General features: G+C 37.5%; 2 protein-coding genes across 3 annotated transcripts; both read left to right on the plus strand.

Annotated features, from left to right (window-relative positions):
- The first annotated feature begins 245 nt into the window (after positions 1-245).
- Positions 246-6,570, plus strand: LOC140771176 (protein ABCI7, chloroplastic). The gene is made up of 3 exons (XM_073112614.1): positions 246-1,227; positions 5,236-5,495; positions 6,009-6,570. Exons 1-3 carry the CDS (start codon positions 301-303, stop codon positions 6,328-6,330), a joined length of 1,509 nt encoding a protein of 502 aa, XP_072968715.1. The 5' UTR covers positions 246-300; the 3' UTR covers positions 6,331-6,570.
- A 9,659-nt stretch (positions 6,571-16,229) lies between these two features.
- On the plus strand, positions 16,230-20,988 carry LOC140771457 (probable prolyl 4-hydroxylase 3). 2 transcript variants are annotated; one of them, XM_073113023.1, is made up of 8 exons: positions 16,230-16,707; positions 16,802-16,886; positions 18,126-18,223; positions 18,309-18,406; positions 18,644-18,773; positions 18,873-19,060; positions 19,306-19,395; positions 20,575-20,988. In XM_073113023.1, exons 1-7 carry the CDS (start codon positions 16,499-16,501, stop codon positions 19,377-19,379), a joined length of 882 nt encoding a protein of 293 aa, XP_072969124.1. In that variant the 5' UTR covers positions 16,230-16,498; the 3' UTR covers positions 19,380-19,395; positions 20,575-20,988. The 2 variants fall into 2 exon arrangements, with proteins under 2 accessions (XP_072969124.1, XP_072969125.1); XM_073113024.1 differs by having other exon boundaries at positions 20,593-20,988.
- The last annotated feature ends 267 nt before the right edge of the window (positions 20,989-21,255 follow it).

Raw genomic sequence — 21,255 nt, forward strand, 5'->3', positions numbered from 1 at the left:
TTCTAAAACTCTTAATATTTTTATGTTAATTGTTTCTAAATAACATATCATAACTCGTTTGAAATTTGGTTACACTCGTTTAAGTCATGATCATCTATTTAAAAATTATTTGTATTCATTTAGTTTGAATATAATTTTAAATTTAACTATTTGTTTAATAATTTTCGTATATGAATTTGTACCTGAAAATATATATATATATAGATACGGAGTTAGCACCATCCGGTCGGTTTCCACCCGTACTTCGCATACATAATCCCTTTAATCAAAACCCGCGTCGCAAGAGAAAGAACGAGAGATATGTGGTGCTGCTCCTCCTCCTTCCTCTCCCCTTCTATCCTCCTACGCCCACCCCACTCCATTCCCAAAACTCTGACACTAACCCTATGTCCTCCTCGACGATCCAAACCCCTCGCTGTCTCCTCTTCCTCCTCCTCCATCGCCATCTCCGACCCCTTCGTCCTCGAGATCGCCGAGAAGCTCGAAGACTCCCTCGCCTCCTCCTCCTCCTCCTCCTCGGTCCAATCCTTCCCTCCTCTTCAAACACTAAGGGAATCCTCCTCCCAATCCCTCCTCTATACTCCATGGCCGACTAGGAAGTCCGACCCCTTCCGCTTCACCGACATCTCGTACCTCCGTAAGTACCCGATTCTGCCGACCCCGACCCCGACCCTTCCTTCTTCCCCCCTCGATTCCCCTTTCCCTAATCTTCTCACCCTCGTCAATGGCGTCGTCGTCCCTTCCCTCTCCTCCCTCTCCGCCCTCCCTACCGGCGTCTTCGTCGGCAGCATTGCGGACATTCCCCAAGGCGCTCTCTACGATCGGGTGGTCGCGGCATTGGATTACAGCAATGGGATTGTAGAAAAGGATATTTTTTGGGATTTTAATAGTGTTGGTGCTGCCGATATCGCCGTGATTCATGTGCCAGCCGGAGTGCGGGTAGTGGACGAACCGATTCATGTGCAATTCGGGTATAGCGGCGGGGGCGTGGGTGCGGAGGAGAGTGTAATGCCAATGTCAAACCCGAGGGTTTTGGTTGTGGTGGAGGAGGGAGCGGAGGCCATGATAGTAGAGGAGCACTTCGGGGTGGAGGGGAGCGAGGAGAAGTGCTATTGGGCTAATTCAGTTATGGAGCTTGTGATTGAAGAGGGTGCAAAGGTTTCACACTCCTACATACAGAGGCAGTCGCTGAAGGCTGCACATATTAAGTGGACGATTGCTCGGCAGGTAAAGCTCTTGTAATTGCCTTATTTTTTCTTTCATATTATTATTAGGGACAAGAAAGTGGGATAGAAAAATAAGAGACTTAACTATAAGGCTTCAATTTGTCTAAAGCTTGCCGTAGCATTTTCAATTGCTCACTCGAGCTGCTTGTTAGCTATATTGTTCTTTGGTGTTTGATATTGGAAACCATATCAAGTGATACCCTTGAGGTCTGGACAACAAGATTTAGCAATAAAATCATATAACGAAAGAATCAAGTATGTGCAATGATTTCTTAATTTTTCCCTTGGCAAGATGATGCATCTAATGGACTTATTTAGGAATGAATCCTGACTTCTAGAGCGTTGTAAATGAAACCTTTAGACATCCACTAGCTTTTCACTAGGAATCTTCAGTTGACCAAACAACTGGGATACTCTTATGATACTCTTTATGGAGGACAGTAGAACAACTTCCCCTGAAGTTTACAATAATCATTATAACCTTACTTTTGGGAATGAAATCATGCAGGGAGCTATAAACTAACCTCTTTTGGTAATGAAATCATGTTGGCAGTGTGTCAAAATTGGTGGAACTCTATGTTACCTGAGACTCACTTAGGATTAGCTATGATATGCAAAGATAGAACCTAAAGCTTATGTTATACAAGATATGTGACAGTGAGATGAAGGGAAATAAATTTCAGCAATTAAGATTTAAAGACAGCAATTAATACTTAATAACTTCAAAGATATTTGGAACATTTACCATGATATAGTCACTACTTTTTAACAATTAATTCCTTGAGATTTGATTCAAAGTCGATACATCGATCACTTGGTAGTTTTAGTCTCAAAAGATCCATGTCTATATCATCTTTTGATAATCTGTAGGTTGGTAATAGGAGAAAGATGAAAAAGGGAGACAAGAAAAAGCTTTTTCAATCTGAAGAAGCCAATATTGTGCTGTACCTCTACAATAGCAGCTATACTGTTAAATGTTAAAACCCAAAAATCGCTTTTTTCTGGTTTCTATAGTGAAGAATTAAAAAGGAAACAACAAAATAAGGATTGATAAAAAAGAAAGAGAATAGTGCTGGAAGATTGTTGGCTTCACACCCATAAGAAGAGGAATAAGCTTCAAAAACTTCTTTTACTCCATTAGGATCTACCATACTAGAGAGATCAGCTAGGGTTTTATCTCTTTCTTATGGCAGTTTGCCCTCCACTAACAATCTTATTATAAATAAACCAAACCAACTCCTATTAGAACTCTAAATTAAACCTAATTTAACAAATTCTAGATTCACTTGGACTAAACTAAAATTCAAATTCAGTTCTGAGAAGGATCTAACTGATCAACATGAATCAGATCCTGGCATCGTAACCTTTGCTCAATGTCAAATGTGTATTGTTGCACAACAAAAAACTTGGAAATTTCTTCTAACAGTGATAATAAATATGGACACAATCTCAATCAGGATGTGGTGCTTGATATCCATCAGCTCTCCCCTACTTGGAAAAAATTCAACTCCAATGAATGAAGGTTTTATTGAAACTCAAAGAGATCTAGGCCAACCACTGAGGTTCTCAATCACTAATCCGTTTAGAATCAATTATTGGCTTATCCGTCCATTTGACCAAAAGATGTTGATATCCACCTAGAAGAAACAATGCAATCCTCTAGTTTACTCTCAATCCCTTCTTTCTTTTTCTAAGGAACCTGCGGAGCTATGAACATAGGAGGAACAAATATATTGTTTTTCGAATTCAAAGATGAGGATATAGGTCCAATCTACAATCGTGGAAAGGTCTAAGGTCATTAATGTTGAATGTGGAACTGGTCGCTATCTCTACAGGCAATTCTAAAATATAGGCGTTGACACTAATCTTTTTGATGTATGATGATGCAAATTTGATATGGAGCGAAGGTCAAGATACGAGCATTTGATTTATGCAGATCAATTTGATCCTTACTCAGCTAAATTTGATCTTCAATCTAGCCCATTGAGTCTAGATTTATTTGTTAGGCTTAATTTTAGAGTGCATTAAGAGTTGGTTTGGTTTTCATGTATGGCAAATCAATGATAAAAAAAAGTAAACCCTAGCCAATCTCTTTCGTGTGGCAGATTCTTTTGGGAGTAAAAAAGTTTTTGATGGAAGCTTCTTCCTCTTCTTTTTCATGTGAAGGTCAGGCGTGAAGCCCACAATCTTTGGTATCTATTGTCCTTTTTCATCAGCCATTTTCTTTATTGTTTTCTTTTAATTCTCTATTGCAGAAACCAAGAAAAACTAATTTTGGGTTTTAGTACTATAGCAATACTGTTGGTGCTACAGTGGTATGATATGATACTATAGCAGACTAGCAGTCTGTACAAAATATTTTCTTCTATTTAGATCTAAGTTTCATTTTATCTTTTTAAACTTTCTCTTATTTTTAACCCACAAACTATCAAAAGACGACATAGATTTGGAAATGTTAATACCTAGAATTATGAAGTCTTCGATGTATGAACTTCGAGTCGAATCTCAAGGGATTAGTCGGAAAGGGTGGCAACTACATTGTGGTAATTGTACTGAATTTCTTTGTTGTAATTATTGATAATTTTACTACTGACTTTAAGACTTTGCCGAAAGTTAGTTTTCTTTGTCCTAGTATCATATATTTTGGATAACATTTTTTTTTTTTAGATTTTCAAATTTGCATTGTTAGAATATAAAATATAAAAAAGTCACACAATTATTTAATAGCTTAAGATTTTAGAGTAATTGATAAGTTAACATGGTATCAGTGCATAGGTCCTGTAAATTTTGATGAGCTTATTTGGTGTTTAAAAAATGGAAAACCTCCACCTATTTCATTTAAGTCTACTTCTTGGGCTTCTTAAAATGTCTCAACTTTGGAAGTAAGAGGGAGTGTTAGAATATAAAATATTGAAACCGTCATTCTCTACTAATTAAAGATTTTAGAACAATTTGTGAATTAACATACATATCATAGTATATTTAATTTGTGAGTGTCACTGAGTGCATCTATATCATCCACAATAGGTCCAACTCCTAAGTCATCCTAAATTAGAGCTCTTATTGAGGAAGTAACAGTGTTAGTTTTTTTTTTCATTATTTAAGGCACTTTCTTTAAATATGCATCAGGATGAACTGATGATGTCAGAAATGCACATTTGAAGAGGTTAACAAAAAGTGAGAAATATTCCGTCAAAAGCTTAATCCATAAAGTGTTGACTGAATTGATAGAATTCATGTAAATTTGGTGAATTAACGTTCTTATACTTACAGATGCTCTTGTTGAATGAGAAAGACTGTCCTAAAGACTACATAGTATAGACTGTAGAATTAGATAGTCTTACGAGTTTGCCTCATAAGATGCATACTGATGGTCACTTGCAATTTTGCTCAGCATTGCAGGAAGTATATGCAGAAAGTGTATATATGTAGATATCTTTCTAATACCAATGAATTGTCTATTATCATGCTTGATATGCCTACCCTGGGTAATATATTGTGTTCATAAGCTACTTGGTGCTAGTAAAATGATCTTGGTAAAAGTCTACTTTGTTTTCACAAATTGTGAATGGCACATGTTTAATATTTTTAATTACATATCACATGGCATTGGTATTAAATACTTTTTTCTCGGGCCTCCTAATTGCTGTATGAGCAGTTTTGTATCCATCCAGTATGTGGTCAATTATCATAATCGACCTGCTATGAGTGTTCTATGGTTGGCATATTAGGAAGCTGGGTCAATACATGGAAAATTGGGGGAATTGTTTGCTTTGAATTGGTGTGAGTGGCGATGTCAGGCTGGGTTTAAACCTCTTGGTTTTACTGCTATGAATTTGTCAATTCTAGAGGTGTATTTTGTAACATTATTTCCAATAAATTTGTAGCTTTGAATGAACAATATCTTGAGCTGGCATATATTGGTTTTGATTATGTATAGAAACTTATAGTGGAAAGGTTGATAAAGGACCTAAACTTTCAGGGATTAATTGTAATTTTGCATTTGCAGAAATCGACTAGCTCGTACAAGCTTGTTGAGGTAAGTACGGGAGGAAAACTGAGCAGGCACAATCTTCATATCCAACAGTTAGGCCCTGACACTGTGACAGACTTGTCAGCATTTCACTTTGCTCAAAATAAGCAGATACAAGATCTTCATAGCAAATTAATCTTGGATCATCCAAGAGGTTACTCGCGACAGCTTCACAAATGCATTGTATGTGATCCGGAAGGACACGCAATATTTGATGGAAACATCAGGGTCAACAGGTACTTCAGCAATACCTTTTCCTTCCTATTTGGATGGAACCTCACTTCTGTATCTCTGGAGTGCCTTTCCTTATAGATCCTCCTATTATGGAACTTGGAATTGTGAAAACTGAATCGTTTGTCACTTAACTGGTTTTCGTTCGACTTTTTGCATATTGCTTCCAATGGTTTAGTTTTATTGCAGAAAACTTCATAAATCTAACATATTTATAATGCACTTCTTTTTTGGTATATTTTGGAATATCTCATATATTGTAGTCATTTGGTATTCTTCGTTTTGGCAAAGGTCAGTCAAAAGGGAGAGAGAATAAATACAGTTTAGTCAAAATGAATGCACTGAGAACATCCCTTACAAAGCCAATGGAGGATGTTATTTTAAATATCTTTTCAAAAGGTGTCAACTTACCCATTTGCCAATATGTCAAGATGAGGTCTTAATCAGGCTACTGAAGCACATAGTTGATAATCCTTTCCGACTAGTTCATTGATCTGATCAGAAATTGGCACACACAGGTTTGCACAGAAAACTGATGCTGGGCAGCAAACAAGAACACTCCTTTTGGGACCACAGGCACTTGTTCATGTGAAGCCTAACCTACAAATAGTTGCTGATGATGTCAAATGTGCCCATGGTGCTACTGTCAGTGACATTCAAGAAGACCAGCTTTTCTACTTTCGGACAAGAGGTTTGGACTTGGAAACGGCAAAGAATGCTCTTGTTTTCTCATTTGGGAATGAAGTGATCAACCATATTCCATTTGAGCCCATAAAGAAGAAAGTGATTAGCCAGGTCAAAGAATTGCTTTCATCCCAAAAATTATCAGCAGTTGGATGAGCTGCCATCTGTCTGTTTGGATTCTACTCAATGTAAGTTTTTTTTTTCTTTTGTTTTTGACGGCCTCATTTAGAGTTATACTGACAATATATTCTTAGGATTTTGAGAAAAATGTGAGCAGATATTAATATTCTTAGGGCTCTATTCTGGGACAAAATATTCTTTGCTCATGTAAATTATACTGCCATCTGTGCTGCTTGGGTTCTATTCTGAGCTGTTTAATGTACGTTTTTCTTATTATTTTTTTGAACGGCCAAATTTAAAGTTATTAATATGATAGAATGCAAGCAGATTTTAATATGGTAGGAAAATTGAAGCCAATGTCATTATGACAATATGATGGAGTTGATTTTTCTTCAAGATCAGCCTTTTTGTTTAGGGCCAGACAACACTTTTGGTTGTCTAGGATTATGTTTCTAGCATTAAACCATAAGTTGCTGGACTGGGGTAAAGAAATCCGTTGCAGAACTGCATCTTCTTAGTACTATTTGTGGTTTTAGTATTTGCGTAAGAAATTCGTTACTTTACATTTTCAATTCGCATTGTGATCAAAATAGTGGTGATTATATGGCCAACCCACCCATGCCCAGCCTAGCATGGCTCGGACCTGATTTGGGCCTAGCCTGGCCCGGACTCAGTTTGGGCCTGAGCCCAAATTGCCACTGAGCGGCACAAGCTAGCCTTTTGCCCTCGCTAGCCTTTTGCCCTCCTGGCTTAGCTCGGAAGCTTGCCCATTGCTTGACCCAAAAGTCCGTGTGTTCATGGTGTGCATGACTTGCCTCATCTCTCATCCTCCCTCCGCTGGACCTTTGATCACGTTGCGCCACTTGCGGATCCGGCTAGTTGGATGGCGTGGTCCATCAATCCCTTTGGCGAGGGTTCAAGCATCTAAGTGGGGAAAAGACGTATAACATCTTCGCTGTAGATTACGATCCAATTGAGTAGTCGGCAATCGCGTTCAGGATGACTAATCGGGTGGTAGAGTACGCGAATGGGAAGATTAGAATGTTTGCGACAGTGAAATTGAGGAAAGGGATGGAGGTGGTGAACCAGGTGTGACGGGTTTGGGCATTGGTCACTGGAGGGATACTGAATAAGCATGCGTTTTTGGATGATAATCTTACAGTAAATAGGATGTTGAATTTCGTCAAGGGGGTCAATGTCTTGGTTGCTGTTGTCGGAGAAATCTAAGAATGGCATGTGAAGGCAAGTGAAGCTTGAAGATGGCAATTGAAAATGGTGTAATCGAGGAAGATGAACCTAGTAAAGCTCAACTCACTTGTTAAGTCTGGCCTGACCTTAGCCTGAGCCTGTACTTTGACGGACTGGTGGGTGGTAACGAGTTAGACTATTCTAGCCCGACTTGATGCACTTGCGGGCGAGTTGGCGAATACAATGCCCAGCTTGGTTGACCCAACCCGAACCTAGCCTGGCCTACTGGATAATCACCTCTAGATCTAAACCATTATTTTTTGACCAAAATACTATTTCGTTAGATGGAGAGAGTTTCCAATGCATCAAATGTGGTAATAAATTGAGAGGTACTTTTGTTTATCATTCATGAGCTCGAAGGCTAGATATGGGCTGAACAAAGGACCAACTCTTTCTAGATATAGAGGCATTTAGGTCTTACCGAGCTTTTAGCTGCCTAGTCTAGGCTTCAAACCAAATTCATCACCGAACAATTGCTCCGAACTAAACGCCACTAAGACCTGCTCTAAGTCTTTGCTTTGCTAAACTGTCTTTCAAGCTAACCGCACTGCTGCGCCTTCAACTAAATCGAGTCAAGCTACCAAACCACCAACCACTAAATAATTTCTCCATAATATTGTTTGAGGTTAGAGTTGAACCTATGACCTCCTTGATCATAGGCAAGATACTTACCAACTCCACTAAAGTTGGTCGGTAAATTGAGAGGTACTTCGAATCACATTATATACCCAAAGTGGAGAAAAGGTGACCGATAATCATGTTATGCACGTTGTTTGTAAATTTGCATCCATCGTCTTTCCATGTATATATTTTGTAGTTTTAATAATTGAAGCAAATAGTGACTACACGAATTCAGTTGATTTGCATAGTATATATATCTCTCTTAGTCTGCATAGTTTCATGCTTACATGTAAGTATTTCTTAAGTAGATTGTGATCTTATAAAGTCTAGTTGATTTGAACACACATCCGTAGATTTCTCTCTTTAGTATGCATTGTTTTGCACTTAATATATGCATTATGTATTTTAATAGGTTTTTTTTTATGAATAGCCTGCAGATAACTTCATTAATTTCAATCATATTTTAAAGCTTTGTACACAAAAAAGTGGGAGATATTTTGAAGAGCCTTTTACCAGCACTATAAGAAAAATAGGCATCAAACCTCAAGGACATACAGGATCTGAATGAGAAAACACTCATAATGTACATGCTTTACTGGCTAGCTAATTTTAGCTCCTTCTCAATCTTGATCAGATCTTGAAGCAGTGTAGTCAAAAGTTGTAGAAAACTAAAGACGAAACACAACTAAAGAAATTAAGTGACCCAACATCCACTAAGATCCCACAGATGTCACCCTCGCCAAAGTGGAAGGAACGTGAGAGGAGATGGAGAAGGAAGGAAGCAAGTCGGACGCTAGGCAATGGGCAGCGACAGTGAACAACGATGAATGAAGTGAGGGAAATGAGCAGCGATAGAGGATAGGGGCATGCCGAATGGCTGCAAGAGCCTGTGACAGCATGGGTGGAGGAAGGCATGATAGACGGTAGATAGGCGGTGGAGAAAACCTTGGCCAAAAGAGAGATTGAAGTGGAGAGGACGACGACAAGTAGAAAGTGGGAGAAAACAAACCTGATGGTGAGGGAGAGAGGATGCTAATAGGCAAGGAGGGGCCAACGACAGATGAGGCCAGAGAGAAAGGTTAGAGGGGAGAGAGGAAAAAAGGGGAAGGGAAAAAAGAAAATTCTCTCCCATTTCCTAGCCGCTCGGGCTAGAAGAGAAGGGGGTAAAGCTCGTCGGCGACAGCAAGGAGAAGGCCCATGCAGAAGGAGAGGAAGAGCATAGTTAAGGCTGGCATACAAGAGATTGATCACGAGGAATATCGAGAAGTACAGGTGAGCAATTAGACCTCATTTTAATAGTTGAAGTACATAACATTCCCAGACTTTATTCAGATTTGCGCAAACAACTGCCACTTACGTTCTTGGTGTTCCATTATTCTGCACTTATATAAAACTAATTAAATCTGTCTGACTTGGTTTTATAATTTCTATCCATCCATTTTGGATATTATTATAGGACATGCAAGTCAAATATGTTTAGTATGCCTATCTTACAAGTATTACTCTTATTAGAGAGGGATGATATATCATTTATTACTCGCATTTAATACAACTTAAAATTTTCTCTCTGTTGGAAGTATTATGAAAAAACAGTGATTTATATTTGAGCATACAAGAAAAATTGAAAACGATAACATCCTTATGAATATAAATTTGATCAATTTTGGTTCAAGTCTCTATTACGGTTTTATCGTGATCATAACATCTTTATGGTTTACTGCACAATCAATCAGATAAGTCCTCTGTATATTTGTATGGAAATTTTCTCAATTGATTTCACTTTAATCATGTGTTGTTTGCTTATGTGTCACACATTCCTTTTATTTATTCTTAGGTTGATCATTAACGTCTTTATGGTTTTGCTGAGAGAGAAGTAGGAATTTAATAGTGTTCTAATTAAACTAAAGTCATTAGACTGTAAAGCAAAAGAGACTATCCTATTAGTGTTTGTTGCTATTTGTACAGTTTAAATGAAGTTATGTGACTACTTGAATGAAGTTGTCTCCCTACCAGAGAACACAAATACATAATAAATAAATTTAATTTAGAGTATTCAATGTCATGTATATGAAGTAAACTATATATAGGTGTACGAGGATATCGTACTCCAAGATAACCACTTACAATATTTTCTTAAAAAGTTAATAGACAAGATAATCCATTCAATATCAAGATTACTGATTACGTCTCAATCCATTCTTTACTAATATTATTTTGAATGACTAGACTGGCTAACTTGTGGGGGCATGGTGTTGTTGTTTTTTTAAAAAGTTTTTAAAGAAGGTCCGTAGACCCTAATAAACGATCAGATGATCTTAGACGAACGTCATGTTGGGCGAGAGAATGAGCATAGAAATTGTTAAGTCTACTTATGAACCCTAGTTTAATCCAAGGGTTCAAAGAGAGCAGCTATTTACAATTAGGAGTGTAAACAAGTTGAGCCTAAGCGAGCCGGCTCTAACTTAGGCTTGGCTCGAAATTAATTTTGAAAAGTTTTTAAAGAAGGTCCGTAGACCCTAATAAACGATCAGATGATCTTAGACGAACGTCATGTTGGGCGAGAGAATGAGCATAGAAATTGTTAAGTCTACTTATGAACCCTAGTTTAATCCAAGGGTTCAAAGAGAGCAGCTATTTACAATTAGGAGTGTAAACAAGTTGAGCCTAAGCGAGCCGGCTCCAACTTAGGCTTGGCTCGAAATTAATTTTGAGCCTTAGAATTGGGCTCAGGCTCGGCTCAACTCAACTTGAGCTGAGTTCGAGCTCGAGCCTGAAATGAGCCTATTATTAAGTCGGACCAAGCCAAATTGAGCCCAAGTTGAGCTGAAGAAGGAGGAGGAGGGTTGGCGAGGCAGCTTGCCACTGCCGTAGGAGAAGGAGGCAGCGGCACCGTGGCGGCTTGTCGTTGTCGTAGGAGGAGAAGGTAGCAGTTGCGGCACTGCTACTGATGAAGAAGAAGAAGAAGAAGAAGAAGAAGAAGAGTTTAATGAGCCTATTGAGCCGAGCCTAAGTGAGTCGGCTCTAGCTCAGGCTCGGCTCAATATTAATTTCGAGCCGATTTTAGCGGCTCGAGCTTGGCTTAGCTCTGACCGAGCCGAGCAGCTCGTCGAGCTTGACAGCCCTATTTTCAATCAAGGATAGCGTGGAGAACTGCCCAGTCAGGGCACAGTGTTGTTACTGGTTACTATAACCCGTAAAACAAACCTTCCCACAAAGGGTGATTAGGAATCCACTAAATATAGTCTTGCACAACTATTTCACTACACGTCACGCTATTGCAGGGTCCCAGAATTTAGCCTTCATGAGACAGAGGTGTTAGGGTGGATCCCAATCACAATACCTCTAAACAGGAAGTCTTTTCTCACCATCCAAATATTTCAAAGCATTGGTTAGAGCATATGTAAGACTCTCCAATTGTAGCTATGATGCGAGGGAGAGGATCCATGAGGCCAATCTGAAGTAGTGGTTTCCTACTATCAACCCTAGCATGCAGTGAAATCGAGTAGCTTTTGGGGACATGTTGACACAGGAGCTAGCAACTCTTTTTCTAGTTTGGCCAACAAGTTGATTTGATGAGTGAGAGAGGCCTAAGTTGCTAGAAGGATTGAAGACTTTAGTCACCGGCTCTCCGTCCTGAACCGAAAGGGCCTCCATATTTTTTTCACCGGTGGGGTATCCAAGATGATGTGGTTGTGGTTAAAGGAGATTGCACCATTTAGAGTTAGCTAAGCCCCGTTAAGACATTCACAGAGTAGCAACCAGTCAGTAGGTCATGCAAAAACTCATAAGGAGACGCCCCATACCACTGATGTAGTCGGCCAACCGGTCGCTCTGACTTTCTGAGAACTCTTAATCGTAGATCATATACCAAACATACAGCTCTCGCTTTTGTTGGGAGTTTAAAAACCAGTTAGTACGAGGATTAAACCATGTGTAGATGGGATCAGAAAACCCAAGATCATGAAGGCCAGGTTTATTTATGTTTGACAAGATACCCCGCTTGCTAATCTTCTCGAATGGATTGGTGGCACAGTTGCATTTATCGACACAGACAAAGAGAGGTCATTGCATAGTGAATGATCCTCTTCCAGGTGAGGGAGTTGTATATGCCACCGAGTTATCAGTCTTGCTCTCGGGTAACATTGTTGATTCGAGCACAAATAAAACTATAAAAAAGCTTCTAAAATCTTCACTACGTTTCTTCCTGAGGAGCCGAAAGTTTACTTAGGAAGTAGCAACTCTCATGCCACTTCTTCCAAACGACAATGAAACTATTTAGAAAAAAAAGAAAAGAGAGACAAGGATATTAATGAACCATCCTACACCAAATGTGCTCATTCCTAAAAGTCAACAGCATAATGCCTTGCCACATTCATAGCACTACTCTGAGACAAATCAATGGATATTAAAAAATATTAAATTTATATCTTTGTAGGAAGCTGTTAGGATAGTAAGTCTATGCATGTCACAAAGTATAATTAAATATATCATGTATTCTTCGATATTTTCGTGGCACCATTACCCGCTCTCTTTTCATACCATCGACTTCCATTTTAGCTCTGCGGGCTTATTCCGATGTAGACTATGCTGGTGACAAGTCTGATCGGAAGTCTACTACTGGCTTCTGCATTTTTCTGGGAGACTCCTTAATTTCTTGGCGCAGCAAGAAACAGAATGTGGTGTCTCTCTCTAGTACTGAGTCAGAGTATCGTGCTATGTGTACGGTGACTAAAGAGATTGTTTGGCTCCGTCGCCTCCTTAATGATATGGGTGTTCCATTGCCCCTCCCAACTCCTCTTTATGTCGATAATGATAGTGCTAAGAAGCTCGCTGAAAATCCTGTTTTTCATGAGAGGACGAAGCACATTGAAGTCGATATGCACTACACTCGTCAGGAGTACCGAGCTGGCATCATTTCTCTCCATCGCCTTAGCACTGAGGAGCAGATTGCTGACTTCTTCACGAAGTCACTTCCTCTTCCGCGTTTTGAGTATTTAGTTAGCAAACTCTCAGTTTATGATCCACCTTGAGTTTGAGGGGGGGGGGGGGGGGGGGTATTAGAGTTATTTGATTTTATTTTATTTATCTATTTAGATATATGGTGACTTTGTATAAATAGGGCTTATGCCCCTTTATCATTAAGAGGAGAAATACATTCACCAAAATCCTCTCTTCTCCTCTTCTCCTTTCTCTTCTCTCCAAACCTATTTTAGGTTTGGATCTTCTATTGTTACAGAAACTATTTAGGAAAAATAGAAAAGAGAGACAAGGATATTAATGAACCATCCTACACCAAATGTGCTCATTCCTAAAAGTCAACAGCATAATGCCTTGCCACATTCATAGCACTACTCTGAGACAAATCAATGGATATTAAAAAATATTAAATTTATATCTTTTTTTAGGATTAACATGGTTTTTTTTATTAGTAATCTAATATAATATAAGATGTTATAGAATATATATTATATATTATTTGTCGAATTTTCTATCATTCTTTCACTAGAAGTTTTAATATAAATGACTCCGTTTTTTTCTTTCACAAAAAGGTAGCTACTTGTTTTCATTCAGAAACTTAATTAACCCTCAGAAGTTAGAATGCAAAGCAAGTCTGGCATCTCTACAAACTACAAGCAGACAAGATTCAGTTCTAACCACAAATCAAAAACCACTCTAACAAATTGAACACAACCAGCCAGACAACCTATCGACAAAATATAACCTTACAAGATCCAGTTCCAACAGCTAATCTGAAACCACCCTAACAAACATAACAACCCATACAACTAAATCCAGCAAAACATCAGATCATCACCATAGTAAAACATCAGCAGCAGCAACCACATATAGTGCCGATATAAAGACTACAACCAAATTTTGCTTTGAGTTTAGAAATCTCCGTTCAACCGGTTCAGAGATAGTTCAGAGACCCTTAATCTTTTTAATTTTTTTTTTTCATATTTAATCAAGTTTACTTTTCAAACAATCAAGACTAAGAGATGAGACTAACTAATTGAGTTCGGGGTCTCAAACCAAAGCCTAACACATCTAGGACCAGAATAATACCAAAGTACAACAGAAATAAAGATGTTAAAGACACCGAGATAGCATCTATTCATCTAGAATTACTCAGTCCTCACATCTCTTGTCCTTCCCTGGGGATACGAATTTTTATTAACTTTGAGTTAAGTTTTAAGTAGGGTCTACATATTATTAATGATGATTTAATGGTAAAATTAATTTAGTTTAAATAGTACTTTGTTGTCATATATTTACTTAGTCAAATTCATGAAGAAAAGTAAATGAAAATTGATTCTAAAGTGAGTATTAGGGTAATAGAAAATAAAGAGAAATAAGTTTAGTACTATATTAAATATTTGAGAAATGTTAGTATGGTATATAAGTGATAAACTTTTTATAGGCTTTGGGCCCTAAAAGAGGTACCTATTTTTGTGGGTAAATGTTATTATGTAATTTAACTCACACGTGCGTGAATCAAATCGAGCAGGGCGATGCGCGTAGATCAAGTCCAAATTTAATTTTTTGCTTGATACATGTTCGAAGTTTGGTAAAGCATTCGAATAGCTCCTTTCTTTCGAGTGTAAGACAATCGTTGTATCTTAGGAGACCGACTTCTATTGTTCTAGAATCAATCGGTAGAGGACGAATTGGTCTTAAGGAGATAGTGTCCAACATTACACTCGACTATATAGAATTTAACATTCTGTAATCTGTAAATTTATTTACTTATTTTCGATCAAATTTTTTATAACTTTTTGGAATTAGATTGTTACCGCCAACATGCTCAACAAAGAAATAAGGTTTTAACATCGTAAGCCACTGATTTCTAATCTTTATAAATTGCCCATTCATCCATCCAACCAAATAACACACTGATTATTCCTATATGTATCAAACATTCATGAATTGACTCATCTATTTGATTTATCCTGATTCAATCAGATGAAGACAACCAAACAGCCCAATGTATCATTTGGTCAAGTGTTTTGGGGGTGTCTAACTATCCTCTAAATAGTCTAGGGGTTGTTATTATCAAGAGAAAAGAAAAAGGGAATAAGAAAAGTGACACCTAATTAGCTATACGAGCCTTTTGCTGATTTATAGTCATCATTTCTCATTTTATCCCTATACAACCCTGGCTGCATGTGATGGATGCTTGATAAAGATTAAACCCTATTCATCTCAAGTTTAAATATAGTTTACTTCCCTAAACTTTGACTCAATATTATTTTGCCTCATTAATTATGAAAATGTATAATTTGTCCCTGCACTATTTAAAATATTATAATATCAACTCTCATAAAGGGTTATCTAGTGTTACAATCTAAATACTATATAAGGGTTAATTTGCACATTTTCTAAATTAGGCTTCGTTAACTTAGCCCTCCCTGTTCACTTGTAGAATAAGAATAAATTTATTCTAGTGTTGTAACTAAACAACATCTTACCTTATTCTAGTATAGTTTTTTACCACTCTCTCTCATCTTATTCCATACAATTTAAAAAAATATAATTTAATAATAATTTATAATAATTATTTTGTCCCTAGATTAGATAACATTTAATTATACATTATCTCAGTTACAATTTAGATTCTCTCTCTCTACTATCTCTTCTATTAAATGTCAATCATCTCAGCTATAGTTTATATTTTCTCTATCATCTATTTTTTTTTAAATATTAAGCCTACATACTTTTCCCACAATGTGGGCTAAATCATATACATAAAACGCTGATCAATTCATCGTTTTAGGACTAGACAAAAATGCTAACTGATTAGAGTTTTTAGTTCAGTATTTTATCGCCGGACAATTTTTTTCTTTAAATACTGAAATTTAAGATCAAGTTAAAAAGATTTATATTCATAAAACGCTGATCAGTTTAGCATTTTAGTATCAGGCTAAAATGTTAAACTGATCCCTATTTTTATTTAGGGATAAAATATTAATTAATTTAATATTTTTATTAGAGCTGCAGTAAATTAGAATATTTTAAGTAACAGGAGCAATCTATTTCGATAAAAAGAAAATTAGAACTGAGCTAGTTTGTAAGTCTGGAAAAATCCCAATACGAGAGCCACCTACTCCAGTTTCTCCGTCCAAACCTGCTGCTCATGCCGCGGAAAACGTACCGATTGAAAGACCTCCTCGCCCGTAATTAAAGATCTCCCTCCCGTACCGAATCTAAACTCCGACGTCTACCTCAACCTTCCAGAAAGAGCGCAAAAGTTACCAAAAGTATATCACCAGAGATACACAGATCTAGAGAGAGAGAGAGAGAGAGAGAGAGAGAGAGAGAGAGGTGTTACGTCACGATGCCGTCATCCCGGCCGTTGATGAGGACTATCCGGCCACCGAAGGTGTTCCCCAAGGGGAGATCGTCGCCGTACGCGGTGGCCCTCACGGTCCTCCTCATGGTATCGGTGCTCCTCATCATGCTCCTCGCCCTTGGCATCTTCTCTCTCCCAATCAACTCCCCCAAGGCTGATCACTCGGTCCACGAGAGATCGACCTCCGAGACGAGGTGAGGCGGCTCGATCCGCTTCCAAGTTGCGTTCCTTTTCTGTTAGATTCGGAAAGATTGCTCATCTATTTGTTCTGGTTTTAATGGGTTGAAGCGGGGACGGGTTGGGGGAGAGGGCGGCGCAGTGGACGGAGGTCGTCTCGTGGGAGCCGAGGGCGTTTGTCTATCATAACTTCCTGGTTCGTCTCTCTTCGATTTTTTTCCCCCTCCTTTCTCTAGTGATCTAATGGTTAGTCTTTGATGAATTTGTAAAGTATGTACTTTGATGATAGAAAGATGTGATTTTTAAATTAGTACGACGTACGTGGATGTAATGCAGCCCCATCTGGGATGGAAAGAATCTTCGTGCGAGAATTATTGGTTTTTGGTGTCTCTGCTTTGATCTCTATTCTATGCTATAAAAATCCAACTTTGTATTATAGATCTCATACAACAATTAGAAGAAGTTTCTCAAAATTTATGCTCCTCTCGTGCTTGTTTTTTTTTCCCGATAGGATGTATTGTCTTGTGCACGTCTAGGCGTTCCAGCTTGATGCTTGTTTCCTCGTTAAGAGGTTATTTCAAGACTTGTCTCTTCTCTTGGTTAACTTAGCCATAGGGGTACTAGATCCTCCTGCAACCGATTATGTTTGCATACTCTTCGTGTTTTCTCTATGTAAAAGTTTCTGGCATTTAAGCTGTGGTTATTTAACGGAGATCAGCTGAAATCAATGTACGGAAAGCTTGTGGTACACTTCATGGTGCCATTTAACTACCATACAACCGATTCAAGAGATGTAGTGGCTTTTGGAGGACTGCAAGAGAAGGCCCATTTCAACTTAGATAAAACAAAAATTAGCTCATCCTGGGATCTGTCAATTCTTCTTATGTAGCAAAACCTACTGAACTTTGAAAATTGTACCTCACTAGGTTCTCCATGTCTATCTTTCCTTTCTCATGTTATACATTCTCCTTGCCTGAAAGGTAAATGCATGCTTTGAACAGAGAAGCATTAGAAAACCATTTTTGAAGGGCACTCAGATGTATGTGGTCAATGTTCTAAAGAATGATTGTGGCGACCACCGTGGCGGACTCGCCCTCTAAGCGCTATACTACAGCTGTATTGGATTGATATAGGAAGAGCAAGTCCGCAAAAATGGCTGACTGCATGTGGACCACATAATGTGGTTCAATATGAGAACAGCATATATTTCGCTAACCTTTATCTTCCATAAACTACAGTATTGAAGTCAAGATTATGCCTAGTTTAAGATCTGTTGTATCTTAACATTGAGAGAACATTTAGGCCAACCTCCAGACTCATTTGCTCTTTTTGAGTGTAGATCAGTTCCTGTTACATATTTTCTTGCGTGTTCCTCTGACCTTTATGATGCTAGTTGATTGAAATGTTACAAGTGCTGATCCAATATTTTAATCAGTCCAAGGAGGAATGTGAGTATTTGATTGAATTGGCAAAGCCTCATATGGTGAAGTCAACTGTTGTTGATAGCACTACTGGCAAGAGCAAAGACAGCAGGTCTGAACCAAGGATATCTTTCATTTCTCAATATTTGAGGAGTTAAAAGTCTTCTTAGCTTAGATTCTATATTTATGTCTGTCAGGGTTCGTACAAGCTCAGGCATGTTTCTTCAAAGAGGAAGAGACAAAATCATCCGAGCCATTGAGAAAAGGATAGCGGATTACACCTTTATACCTGTAGGTATGTGATGGATTTATACATCTGGAAGACTTAGTTTCATATAAGTACCAATATGGAGAATAACAAACTCTCTTCCTGTATATCAAAAGATCAACAGATGGAAATGTACTTTTCTCTGCATACGTATGAATACCTTTTCTATTGGAACCGCTACACACAGATGTAAAGTGTATATTCCTTTTGTGCCTAAACTTTGGTGCTCTTTTCCTTGTTTCTTTGATATTCAATGTGATATAGAGCATGGGGAGGGACTCCAAGTTCTGCATTACGAAGTTGGGCAGAAGTATGAACCTCATTTCGACTACTTCCTTGATGAATTTAATACGAAAAATGGAGGCCAGAGGATGGCTACTCTTCTCATGTATCTGTATGTATCATGAACATCTTACCTTCATTGCGCTTATATTTGTATTAAATTAGTATCAGCAATGAATTTTGATACTTTGATCTATACTAATATATACAGGTCTGATGTTGAAGAAGGTGGTGAGACAATTTTCCCTGATGCCAAAGTAAATAGTAGTTCTTTACCATGGTATGATGAACTATCAGACTGTGCCAAAAATGGCCTTGCAGTCAAGCCAAGAATGGGAGATGCCTTACTTTTCTGGAGCATGAATCCAGATGCCAGTCTAGACCCGTTAAGTCTACATGGTTAGTGTTTATGATCATAAAATCCAGAAAAGCTTCTTCCAGGACTCTGAAAATGTTTGACTCTAAGCATAACATTTTCTTTATTTTATGAATGTCTTTGGGTTTTATTTTCTGCAAACTTGCATTGCATCATTTATAAGTTCCGATTTATTTACTTGTAACTATTGCACTTGGCCAATTACTTTGATTTTATTGTAAAATAGTCTATTTATAGCTATTTATATCATCTTGGTTGTTCCTTGCAGGTGGATGCCCCGTTATTAAAGGGAATAAGTGGTCATCTACAAAATGGATGCATGTCCATGAGTATAAAGTTTGAAGTTATCAAGCTGAAGGTACACTCCTTTTCCAGTGACTTGTTTTATAAATTTCTGCTTTCGCATTCTTCAAATTGCTGTAAAAATAAGTTTTAATTCCTAAATATTGATATTCATGCACTTAACCAATTTCTGAACAAACTTTAATGGGACATATGTAACATTTTTAGAGCTAAAGGGCTCCTTCATTTGACAATACTTGTTTGGAGATTCTTTTATATTATAACAGACTCCTCAGTGCTGCTGGGAGTAAAGCATTTCGTCCAATCTTATTTAGGCTATATCCTATTAGCTGATGCTTTTTCCATATTATTATAAAATATCCCGTGCCTTTACGTTGTTGCACAACTAGACCACTACACTATTATAACATATTCTGTAGCTTTATGTGAAGCACCACTTTTCATACTACCGAATAATGAGTCTTCAAACTGTGTAACTATGATTCTCTGATTTTCTTTTGCAATGTTGAAGTAGAAATATTTCAATTTCTGAACGTGGATTTATTGCCATTCTAGTTAGAGCTGTAGAAGACACTTCTTCAATAACTCTTAAGTCCATAACTTGACAAGGAGTCTAGGACTTTATATATGCAAGAAATTATGAGAATAGAAGAAAACTCATTCTCATTGCGTCATCATGTTGACATAAGGAATATCAGGGGCTTCTCTTGTTTCTCTTTTTTAAGCTATTTGGACTTCTAGGACTGAATTTATTGTGTTTATGCCTGTACTTGGTGCAGCAAAGAGATCCTAAGATAGGCTTTGGCTCTGCTCAAAATAGTTGAAACTGAATTAAGTCCATGCTCGCTGTAATATCAACTCGAGCTTGATCACTTCTTGGTTCTATAAAGAACTGGGCCAATATGATACCCTTTATCCTACTGCCATTGCTAATATACTAGTTCTCTCCTTAATTTGATAAATAAAAGAAAAATCTATCGGCTAATATGACTTCATATATCATGAGTTGCCATGTCACCTTTTCAAAAGGATGCTATCTTTTTTTTTTTTTAAGTTGAGAATGGACATCCTTACTTGAAATTACTGAACAAGTAAAAGATGCATCATATCAATATATCATGAGAAGGACAATAAATTCAAACAGAAGAGGAGAAAGTGTTTATTTTTCTGTATTTTCCTTCTGTAGTTCTTCAATCTTGATTTAGTTCCTTATTGTGTCATCCTAACTTCGCAGATTTATGTTATCATCCAGATCGTGTTGCCCACATAAGTTATCTTTCAGCGAGACCCTTCCATCAAGCTCACAGCTTAACTCAGTGTATTCTTTGCCGTTCCGCAGATACCTTTACCACCAAGTAGAATAACCAATCATTCTAGTGCCCTGCATCTGATGTTTTGTAGATGGTGTTGAATCTACTCAGGTTTTGATTGTAATTTTTCAGAACAACCTTTAACATGCACTGATGTTGTATTAAAACAACATTTTGAGGTAGCTTTGATGTTTATTCTTCTATTCAGTAATACTTCCTAACTGTTTTGCCTGGTTACATTTTACTAGTGAAAAGATGTTGGGAGAGAAGAAGCTCTGCTCATTAAGTCATTGCCTTTTCTTTTCCTATTTATAAACACCTGATAACATGCTCTCTTTTCTTCTTGTTATAAGTACTATATGCGTCTACCAAAGATTATATTACCCTGCACTTCACTATTTACGTATGTTTTCAAGTTTATATATGTAAAAAACATAAGGGATTAATTATATTTTAGCCCTTCAACTATTGTTCTATATTATTTCACTCCAAAAAAACAGACATATAATTATCTAATCATGTTACTAAATATTTTTTTGTCAAATATTTTATTAAAATATTTAAATAAAAGTAATCTTAAAATCTAATTTAATAAATAGATAAAA

The sequence above is a fragment of the Typha angustifolia genome, chromosome 11, assembly GCF_048772165.1.
Source record: "Typha angustifolia cultivar Huaian chromosome 11, ASM4877216v1, whole genome shotgun sequence".
Taxonomy (NCBI): Eukaryota; Viridiplantae; Streptophyta; class Magnoliopsida; order Poales; family Typhaceae; genus Typha; species Typha angustifolia.

Coding starts and splice junctions, on each gene's coding strand:
- LOC140771176 (XM_073112614.1), top strand. CDS start 301: ATGTGGTGCTGCTCCTCCTCCTTCCTCTCCCCTTCTATCCTCCTACGC. Junction 1,228..5,235: donor AGTGGACGATTGCTCGGCAG/GTAAAGCTCTTG, acceptor TTGCATTTGCAG/AAATCGACTAGCTCGTACAA. Junction 5,496..6,008: donor GGAAACATCAGGGTCAACAG/GTACTTCAGCAA, acceptor TGGCACACACAG/GTTTGCACAGAAAACTGATG.
- LOC140771457 (XM_073113023.1), top strand. CDS start 16,499: ATGCCGTCATCCCGGCCGTTGATGAGGACTATCCGGCCACCGAAGGTG. Junction 16,887..18,125: donor TTGTCTATCATAACTTCCTG/GTTCGTCTCTCT, acceptor TATTTTAATCAG/TCCAAGGAGGAATGTGAGTA. Junction 18,774..18,872: donor GCTACTCTTCTCATGTATCT/GTATGTATCATG, acceptor TAATATATACAG/GTCTGATGTTGAAGAAGGTG.